The sequence below is a fragment of the Triticum dicoccoides genome, chromosome 4B (genome assembly GCF_002162155.2).
Source record: "Triticum dicoccoides isolate Atlit2015 ecotype Zavitan chromosome 4B, WEW_v2.0, whole genome shotgun sequence".
Taxonomy (NCBI): domain Eukaryota; kingdom Viridiplantae; phylum Streptophyta; class Magnoliopsida; order Poales; family Poaceae; genus Triticum; species Triticum dicoccoides.
The window spans coordinates 485,335,646-485,345,970 of record NC_041387.1 but is presented as its reverse complement, the minus strand read 5'-3'; the positions used below and the strand labels follow the sequence as shown (position 1 = coordinate 485,345,970).

Genomic DNA, 10,325 nt, shown 5'->3' with positions numbered 1-10,325 from the left:
AACATTTTTTAATTCGTTCTTATACACAGAGGGAACTTCTAATGACCCGCAGGAGAAAGGTGATACCAACAAAATTTCAAGGAAGACGTCGCGTGGTTTTAATCTGATCGAGTGTCACACAGTGCCGATTTCGCAGTTAAATAAATCACAAGGAGGTTCATTAAATGGAAATGAAAATGGTGTGGAATGCCAAAGAGATGTTTATGTTTGTTATAAGCTGCCGTGTGGAGGTTCACCGGAACTTAATGTAATGTAAGCAGTCAACTATTTTCCCCGTAGTTACTGTCATACTGAATGCAGTTTTTCTCCTGTTGTAGTACACACATTGGTCTTCTACTTGTTTTCTGATAAAATCGGGAATCACATTTTTCTCTTTCTGTCCAGTAAGCCCCACCAATTAGAAAACTAGAAATGTTCGCTATAATTCCCTAGTTTAATATTGTTTGGTTACAGATACAGAAGAGATGATTCCCTGGAACTAAATGACATTGAAGCTTCCAACAGATTCAATATTGACACCACTGGACTTGTATGTAAGTTTCTTGTTCAAGCTGATCTATTATCTTTGTTATACCATGGATTATATCATTCTATCTGTTAGCCTAAGTTCCCCTGTATGGTCATGTTTATCTCATCAGTTGCAGTTATTGGTTTAGTTGTCATAAGTTACTGCCTGCCAATTGAAGAGTTCTCAATTTTTTGTTTGGAATGTAAAGAACGGGCTGACTCTTTGTGTGGAAAGGGAATATAAACATATTTTTTCTATGCAAAATATGAACTGTTTGGTTCCTTGTTCACTTTACTTACCTTTCCTGTCATTTTTGGCCAAGTAAGGTGTTTGAAGGTCCTTATGCATAGGAAGTTAGCCTGGTTGGACTAGAAACAGCAATCTCACATATCCAACAGACTCTTGAAGCTATCTATTACAATATTCACCCATATTAACAGTATTCATGCCCTCAAGATCTAAAATGGTTCGATCATTTCTAGTAAACCACCTAACTGGCTTAGCTTCCGGCCAGGTGAAAAAAAGATGCTGCATTAATCGCATGAGTCTAGTATGGTTAACCTAGAGCTTCTGATGTAGGACTGCTATACAACTGCAGATTTGATAGTGTCATGGCTAATATATACTCCCTCCGTAAAGAAGAGTGTTTAGATCACTAAGTAGTGATCTAAACGCTCTTATATTTCTTTACGGAGGGAGTAACTCTGAATTCTTTGTTGTTCTTACACCCACTATGCTGCTCATGTGGTACTGTTCATCTATGTCTATCTTTATGGTTTCTCTTCCTTGAAGGTTGTTGGCCGTCTGAAGAGGTCCTTGCCTTCTACTGTATCAACCATTCAGATATGTTCAGGTTTGTAGTGAGCTGTATTTACCCATGTAACATACTTGGATTAATTCGTCTTACTTTATCAACAGTACGCTTGCTTTTGCAGATTGCATAACATGCTTGAGTAACTTGAGTTGCTCATTTTCGAGTAAATTGCACAGATATTCCACTTGTCCTGAACCTGATTTGGAAGATTTCAACCCACAGTTCTAGGTAGGATTCATGAGTGCTCAAAACTATCACAGGGTCAGATATTTTGATCTCTTTTTTAGCCTTGTAATAGTTTTCTGCTCTCATGAATCCTACATTCCTACCTAGAACTGTGGGTTGAATTTTTGTTTTAGCATACAAACATCTATTGCTGCTTTGACTAGATTCACTCTACGTGCTAGTGCTATTCTCAGATTATTTTCCTTTCAAATTCATTATAGGTCTAAAAGGGTGCTTGAACTTGGAGCCGGTTACGGATTGGCGGGACTTGTTATTGCAGCCAGTGCAAATGCTGGTGAGGTTGTTATTTCTGATGGAAACCCACAAGTAGTTGGATGTATCCTTCTTAATGAGTTATATAAAAGCTGTTGCATAGTTTAAAGTTTGTTAGTATTAATGTAATATGACCTACATACTACAAGTGTTATTTTTTTGCTACTTTTCGTGACTACTGTGACTCAACCGCAAATAAAAACGGGCTGTTCTAGATGTTACCTTTTATGGCTTTGTAATCCATTAACCCTCAGATATCCAGCAGAACATATCCATCAATGCAGAAACTTTTGGTCAAACGAAAGTTAAACCTATGACACTGCACTGGGATCAAGAGCAAGCTTCAGACATGTTGAACTCTTTTGACATCATTGTTGCAAGTGACTGGTATGTTCTACCCCTTACCACTTCATTATTCTTTAACACTAATCAACTACTACTGCTGAGTGCCATTTGCTTTGTCAGTGGTATCCTGTAATGTGGTGGGGCTGTAATACTGATTAGGTGAAGAAGTTGGAGTTTCTTCCATTGTGTGAAAAATATAGAACTGTTTAAAAAGTTATATGATTGCATCTGCGCTTTGATTGGACCATCATTCTTTCATATGGATCCAGTCAAAAACTCAAAATACAGAAATTGCTAAACTTGTATTCCCCCCTGCTGAAGAGATGATAGTAATTGTACAATTTATAGCGCAACCAGCCTACTCTAGGTCAAGTCGGCCTCTAATATACAAACACCAGAGAGTTTTCAGTTTTACCTGGATTGTCTTATTCACATTTCACTTGTCTTGCAGTACATTTTTCAAGCAATTCCATCGAAGCCTTGCCCGGACAGTCAAATCTTTGTTAAAGCATTCAGAGACCTCGCAGGCTATCTTTCTGAGCCCGAAGAGAGGTGATTCACTCAACAAGTTCCTAGACATAATCAAAGAATATGATTTATGTTATGAGTTGATAGAGAACTATGATTCCACTGTCTGGAATCTGCACAAAAGCTATTTGGCGGGAGATGACACATCGTGGCCCAACTATAACGAGGAGCATTGCTACCCTTTGTTGGTCAGAATTACCTTTGGACATTTTGTTTGATCTTAGATGTGTTCATTTGTATGCATTAGCACAATCTGTTTGTTATTCTTCTCTATGGAATACAACAGTGTAATATCTGTGACTGAATCTAGTTGATTTTTTTCCATGACATCATCCCATTTTCTCGAGTGACAGAAAGATGGTAGACACACTGGCAAATTCCATTTACTCACCAGTCTTCTCAATCCTAAATATTTGACGAGTGTAATTCTTCTAGTAGATTCATAGCAGCCAACAGTGGCTAATGACTTTGTTGGTTCCTTCTTCAGTATTGTTCATTTTGGTCCCCATCCGTAAATTTGCAACTGATGCAGCACTCATACACCTGTAACTTGGTTACTTTACTTGTGACATCGTTTTGGTATTCAAAAATATCCATCCATCTATTTGCTCTTTCTAGAGTAATTTAGCATATCAATTACCATTTGTCACTGAGATTAGTCATCATGAAGCTTGCTAATCTTTCGAGTCAGAAGATTCCACATCCCCCTTTTGTGCAACTGTGACACTCTAATATATCTTTGTTTTGATTAGCATATGCTTTTAGGCGGCGGTGCCAAATTGATTATCCGTTGATTAGACGTTGCTGGTTGAAACCGATGTTATTTTGAGCTGTTTTCTCTGGCTTTGCGTCGACTCAGTTGACGTCCTTCACCACGTACGTTAACCCAATCTAGTGGTTGATGTATCACGTCCTCTATGTTCTTTTATGAACTGACGCCTCATTGCCTCGTCAGATTTACAGTTGGTTGTTATCTACTCCTACTAATTGCTGTTCAAACAGCTTTTCTAGTGCTGACTGGACGAAAGCGATCTTCAGAACCGCTAGAAAGTTTCCACGGGCAGATGATACGCAGCTGCTGATGCTTCTGAACTTGTTGTAGGTAAGATCTCAAGCTCATCTACAGTCAGATCTCCTAATTTTCGTGACGCCACTGTACTAATTGCATAGTTTTGATTTCCGTAACAATATGTGCGTGGTCAGTAGCTGACAACTATGAATAATATAACCCGTATGGTAACGATGATCCCACAAGTAATGGCCGTCACAACGGGATCAACCCATTGATATTTCAGTGATATTGCTTTGATTAAACGTCTTCATCAACTGCCTCATTAGGTCCAGCGTTCTTGTCAGTCCCCCATCTGCCCTGGGGCTAGGGGATCTTACGACGAATGTGCGTATTCCATGAGAAAAGGTGGCTTCTTTTCAGCACATTGCATTGCAACGACAATACGAGGAAAAAGCCGTCCACTTTTATGAAAGCTTTCCGAGCACTTGCGTATTAGACACCATGTGTTAGCTTCCAAGGCCTGTCGGGAAAATGAGGTTTATGCTCGTTTTTCTTATGTAGATATATATATGTTGGTATTGCTGTGTGCGTGCGGCTTGGAACTTTCGGCCTTAGGTCTGACTAAGTGGATTATGGAACTTGCTGTCCACGGGTAATCCCGTTTTTAAGGATTGCCCATGGAGCTGAAAGTGATGCTGCAGTGATCCTCTTTAGGCTTTACCTGCTAGTAACCCTCTGTATTTTGATGTACCCCTTCGTTTCTAGATAAGGCAGATAAAAAGGTGCCCTTCTGGAATTTTAGGGCAGATTAGCAAATACCCCGCAAAAAGGTTATATTTGCCCCCCCGCAATGAACACCTTGAACGTGTAGATATTAAGTGATGATCAACGACTGTCATCGCTCGGGAGCTTCTCTGTTCATTCTCACGCCGTTGCCACCACAACTCTGACGGCTACACTGAACTGACAGATAACTCACTTAGCTGCCGTGATCGCCAGCCTCCCTGAGCTATTAAACCCTCTCCGCCATCGTTGGATCGCATCAACCTCTTTCCCAAGCTTGTACTCCCTCCGTCCGAAAATACTCGTCATCAAAATGAATAAAAGGAGATGTATCTAGATGTATTTTAGTTCTAGATATATTTCTTTTTGTCCATTTTAATGACAAGTATTTTCGGACGGAGGGAGTAATAGGCTAGCTCTAGCGTAAAACCCTAGATCGTAATCGATAGAGCTGTGTTGATCTCTGAAACCTGGTATCGCTACACTAAAATCGGGCTAGATCGTGTGTAGTTCTACTTAATCGTGTTGAGATCCTGTCAATCACCCGCTCGCCGAGAGTAGGCGCGCCAATGCACCAGGTGATAGCCGATAGCAACGTAATGATGGCCTATTCTCAGTCGCTAAGCATGCATGTGAGGCGGCAATGCAGATTGCATGGACGGGGGATCCGAGGAAGGCATGTTCCATTCCATAACGATGGATCTATCAAAGGCAAGCAACCTGTTTTAACTGTTGTCGGCGGCACCGATCCATTATTCTCTCTCTTTCCTCTTTACAAGTACCCCTTTTGCTACCAAAAAGGATTTCCCTTTGGGATCCTTTATCACCGGATTGTTGTGAATGCACTCAACTTTTGACTCAAGATTCCTCAAGCCTAGCTTAACAAACTGAAATCACAGCTGATCTCCCTTTCAGTTCATGAGCAACATGGGAGTCAACCAGAAAGGTGAGGGTGCAAGCATAAGCAACCGCCCTGGCCAAGCACAACCACCTGCAAAGTGTAGTGCTATTTGGCAGAAAGAGAGGCAGTGACAGTGCTGCTGCGCCACAACCACAAGAGTGCCGAATATACTAGTCTCTGGATACGTACTTAGCGCAATCATAAGGCCATATTTTTTCTTCCTTGGTGCTGTGCTGCGTCTTTTCTACAGTAGGCATAGCTGCAGTGACGATGATCTAACTGTGCTTGTATTCTAACGAGAGATCCAAGTCGCGTATCAGATTCGGAAGTTGGTCTCGTCGTCAGCAGGAAAACGACCCGGTCGGTGGGCGATCCCTGTCGCGGTTAGCCCACAGCCTCGTGCGATGGCGTCGCCTCTGCCTCAAAGTAACATGTGGCCTTGCTTGCACTAGTTTAAGTCAGATTTCCGGCAGTCCCGGCGATCCTCAGGTCCATGAGCCACACTGCCATATCGGAGAAACTGGCCGATTCGGCCACGGAAAGGCGACGGGTCTCCAAGCTAAAACCATGGCCGCCTCATCCATCTCCGATGTAGGTAGCCGCTGCGTGTCCCGTCGCATGGATCGGGCGGTTTCGCCATGAGAGTAGTTGGTAGGTACTATGAGCTTCGCTGCAACCTACTGACTGATTGCTTTCATCTGAACCTCCCGAGCAAGATGACTAGTGCCAGTAGGTTACTATTGCCCCACACGGAATAACATCCAGCATGCGGAAGCTAAAGGTGATATGATTCTGGTAGGTACTACGCCGTTCGTTCCTAGGCAGGAACAAGAGTAGGCACCGAGCTGAACTGAACCTTCCTTTGGCCACACTCACCAAAAAAGCAGTGGACCAAATGAAGGGAACGGCCACCACCGCCGGCCGTGTCCATGTCCTCCCCTCCCCACAAGGCCACCACGCACGCCCGCCGGGCCTGCATCTTGCTTGCTTGGTCCTCCCAGATGGCGCCGCACACCCCATGTGCCAAACACCAAAGCTTGCGCCATCAATCTGCACGGTACTGACTTGTAAAGTATTTTGTAGTGTACAATTTGTCGTGGTAGGAGTGGTATTCTAGCATTTCCAGTCCATGCCGCCAACTCAGCCATTACCGGGCCACTCGTTTCATCTTCCTTTTAGCTGTTGATTGAGTGCCAATCATCAGCTGCAAGCAAATGTTTGGTGAATGTTCCAGTATTATTATGAGTGTCTGGCAGCTAGACTGGCAGTGACAATGGATGGAACTGCCACATCTCTCACTGGTTATGGTTATGGCAAATCAGCGACATCAACAGTGCGGTAAGCAAAGCACTGTGACACTACAGAGCAGAGATAACATGCCAGGTATTTGTACGTCCTGTTCATTACTGAAACGATGTGAACTTGAGCCTAATCTTCTCTTCGTGCATATCATAGCTTGACCAGGTTTAGCCTCTGACAGCTGAGAGCAAATCCCGGAATAAGTGCATTGATCAGGTTATAGTTTGTTCGCCACTAGCGATCGGCCGGAGAACTGGACGGCGAGTGCGTATATACAATCGTAGATAGCTCTCGGGCAGCGGGCCGGGCTCATCAAGAGCCACCATTCGAATTTCTAGTACCATGCGTGTAAGAATCTTTTTTACCAGTAGTATATTTCCTTTGTACTCCACAGCCGTGCAAACTAGAAAAAGAAAATGAAAAAGATGGATGGATGGATTTTACAATGGCGTCCCCACTCGCCGTGCACATCAACAACGGCCCATTCTTTCCGCGAGCGCCGACGGCGGCAGCAACGGCAGGGGAGCGCGCCGTCTCGCTTTCGCTCCGGTGACCCGTGCCGACTTGCAAACAGTGTGTTCTTCTGTTCAACTTCTGACCAAAACCTCTCTGTTTTTTTTTTTTTTTGGATGGATGGATATGGCTGGTCCTTCCCTTCTACTGATCTTAATTTGATGCTATAGAAGCAACCGGAGGATGAACAGTGCGAGTGGCGCGGCCGGGATCATCGCCGTCGTCCTCGGCGTCGCCGCCGACATGTCGCCGGTGGCCATGTTGGCGAGCCAGGAGTTGTCCCCCAGTATCACGCCCTGGCCGTCGGCTTGGCCACCTGCTTGCCTCGGCATCATCGGGGGCGCGAACCCTGTCGAGCCCGGCATCGTCGGCGTTGGCACCACCGTCGCCCCACCCGCCGATTTCAGGCTGCACACGAAAAGAATAGCGGAGTATGATGAGCTGAGTTCACGATCAATGCTCCAACTGGTGCGTGCTCGAATGAATGCATGCGTGCAGTAAAATAAAAGAGGATCAGGTCAGGAGAAACATAATCTAGCACTGAAAGCTGTTTTTTGCGCTTTCCCTTTTACCCTTTCCGCTAAAGTGTTACGGTAGTTTCATCGCGACATCGGCCATCATTCATATAGCCTGACTTCATCACAAGATAAGAAAATGACTGCGCTGCCCTGACGACTGACGTTGATGTGCAAACCGACGGCGGTAAAAGTGAGAGCCACAGGGGGTCAAACCTCCCTCGACAAGCTAAGCACCCACTAAATGCAACATGAATGAGACATCTACTACCCAATAATATACTGGTAACTCCAGACTGATCATCACAGTGCATCATCTTCCAAGCCTCTCGCTCTCACTGTCCCCTTCCGTTTCGTAAGCACGGCATATCGGAATACCGCGCACTCGCAAGCATTTTGTATGTGAGATAAGGTGACATGGAGTGCCCATTGTTCAGGCACCAACCATCCATGCCGATTTCATCATCGTGATCGTGTCCCCATGCTTACCTAACAGTGCGTGCAAATCATGGTGTGATTAACCACGCACGACCTAAGCGTCACGCGAAAGCAAGCCTTAGCTAGTGATTAGTAAATGCAGTGGTTAAGGCGCGTGGTGGGCATGGACAGGAGTATGGACCTTGGGGTGGCGACGGGGCAGAAGGTGATGGTGTAGTCGCGGCCGCCGGCGCAGGTGAAGGTGCTGGTGGGGTCGTCGAAGGCGTAGCTGTAGGAGCGCGGGCACGCCAGCTTGAACGCCTGCGAGTAGGCTGTGGGGTGGCAGGTGTTGGGGTTGGCGAACGCGCCGCTGCAGCAGTATTCCGGCTTGCCGAACGCGTCGCACGCGCTCCGGCACGCGCCGCCGCCCGCAGACCGGAGCTCCGTGGGGCACCGCAGGTTCAGGTCCGCTGAGCAGCCCGCCGCGGCGCACGTCGTGCCGGTGGGGCTGCTCCCCGCGGGCTCCACCAGGATCGGCAGGTTGTAGCCGTCCACGAGGCTCACGTCGTAGAAGTCGTTGTGCCCGCCGCCGTCGAGCGTGAACTCCGCCAGTGTCGCGGGCGTCGCCCCGTCCCGGCCGGCGCACTCCAGCGTGCCGGTGCCGCAGTCGCCCGTGGCGCACGCGAACCGCCCGGCCGCGTCCTGCGCGCAGCCCGTGCGCGCCCACATCCGGCCTGACCAGCCGGTCGGGAACGGCAGCGCGCGCGCCGCGCCGGGCGGGAGCGCGAAGCCCGTGGGCTCGATCCTCGCCGTCCCGGCGTTGGACAGGATGCCCGGCCACACCGTCCCCGTGCACCGGTTCAGGAACGTGAATGTCACAGCTCCACCCTCTGCACCAAGCAAACACAACACAAATACGATGTCAATTCAGCTCGTCATTACAAGAACTCCTCCTACAATCAACTTCACTCGATTTCTTCTACGACGATCGAATTACCTCTCAGGCATATACAAAGCAGAGCAACGACGACGCAAACTCTTTGGATTCCCATGTTCTGTTCTTGAAGCAATGCAGCTCGGCTTGGTGCTGGTGGTCACTAATGGCGAGGGCAAGGAGAGGTATATAGTGTCATTACAGCGTAGACGCAGACGCAACCTGTCAGTATCAGTACTGGCAGTCCAGCAACTCCGGCTCCAGTACTACTAGTTTAGTACAGCAGTGGGAGACAGTAGAGGGAGGTAGAGAAGTCTCGGCCTGGGAGGGAGGAGCAACCACCCATAAACTATCAGGATTAGGATGAGAGGCAGAGGCTAGAGAGTGGAGGAGCGGGAAGAAGGGGAATCTGAGCACTCCCTCCATGGCCGTATTTATAGCCTTAAGAGCGGCCGTTCACTGACCAGCTTTTATCATGCTTTCACTTTACTGAAGAAAGAATGGAATGGGGCTTGATTGGATTCAGATAACCTTTTCTTCTCTGCAATTTGCATCCGGAGGCGAAGGTCTAGGGCTAATTGTTCCCTGCGATTTCCACCATGGGCCGATCAGGATTGTATCGGGGTTTGGTGCTTGGCTATGGCCGTATCTTTTGGCAGAAAGGCGCGGATTGTGCGATGAGATTTAGTGGAGGGCCAGGATGGCTATGGCTTAACCGACAGTTGTGGGGATTATTGAAGGATAAGATAATGGAATGGAGGAACCTTGCTGAAAATCTTGTTGACAATCTTGGTGCTGAATGCATCCAAGCTGATCTCTGAAAGCTCAGTAGTCGGCACTTGCATGTGCACTTATAATCCGGTTGTTGCTTCGTTTCTGAAGCGAGCAGTAAATGTCTTGAGAGAGATGGAAAACTGAAGAACTGAGATGGTTAGTGCTGGCAATCAGCTATCCAATAAAAGAGTGTTGTTCCTTAAATGACGTACTGTGTGCTTCAAGTTTACTGGACCGTCATATCTCGGTGACGTATCTGTGCAGTCTGACTTGCTGATGTGAAGAGAGTCAAGTTAATTCAGTGCAAGAAGTGAAGGCTGAAATACTGAACAGCTCGCTGCTACGCATTACAGCGAGGCAACGTTCTGAAACGAAAGATGAAGTCCCATGTGCTTATCTTATCCACACAAAAAAAGTCCCAGGTGCTTAGATCCAAATAAAATGGCACTTAGTTTCAAAGAAAGAAAAAAGGAAAAATGGCACT

General features: G+C 46.5%; 2 protein-coding genes across 2 annotated transcripts in view; one reads left to right on the top strand and one right to left on the bottom strand.

The window, feature by feature from the left end:
- LOC119291018 (calmodulin-lysine N-methyltransferase) overlaps positions 1-3,060 on the top strand; it is a 4,455-nt gene extending 1,395 nt beyond the window's left edge. The window contains exons 2-7 of the mRNA XM_037569707.1: positions 30-252; positions 454-533; positions 1,301-1,361; positions 1,769-1,884; positions 2,075-2,207; positions 2,617-3,060. Coding sequence (XP_037425604.1) covers positions 30-252; positions 454-533; positions 1,301-1,361; positions 1,769-1,884; positions 2,075-2,207; positions 2,617-2,911 — 908 coding nt within the window. The 3' untranslated portion in view covers positions 2,912-3,060. The remainder of the gene's footprint in view (positions 1-29; positions 253-453; positions 534-1,300; positions 1,362-1,768; positions 1,885-2,074; positions 2,208-2,616) is intronic.
- A 3,975-nt stretch (positions 3,061-7,035) lies between these two features.
- On the bottom strand, positions 7,036-9,515 carry LOC119291017 (thaumatin-like protein 1). The gene is made up of 3 exons (XM_037569706.1): positions 9,131-9,515; positions 8,336-9,023; positions 7,036-7,609 (listed from the first exon to the last, which is right to left on the bottom strand). Exons 1-3 carry the CDS (start codon positions 9,183-9,185, stop codon positions 7,366-7,368), a joined length of 987 nt encoding a protein of 328 aa, XP_037425603.1. The 5' UTR covers positions 9,186-9,515; the 3' UTR covers positions 7,036-7,365.
- Positions 9,516-10,325: the final 810 nt, after the last annotated feature.

What these genes read in the sequence shown, in the direction of transcription:
- LOC119291017 (XM_037569706.1), bottom strand. Translation starts at nt 9,185, where the DNA reads ATGGGAATCCAAAGAGTTTGCGTCGTCGTTGCTCTGCTTTGTATATGC. An exon ending in GCTTTGTATATGCCTGAGAG is followed by an intron (nt 9,024 to 9,130) that starts GTAATTCGATCG and finishes TGCTTGGTGCAG; the next exon opens with AGGGTGGAGCTGTGACATTC. An exon ending in TGCCCCGTCGCCACCCCAAG is followed by an intron (nt 7,610 to 8,335) that starts GTCCATACTCCT and finishes TTTCGTGTGCAG; the next exon opens with CCTGAAATCGGCGGGTGGGG.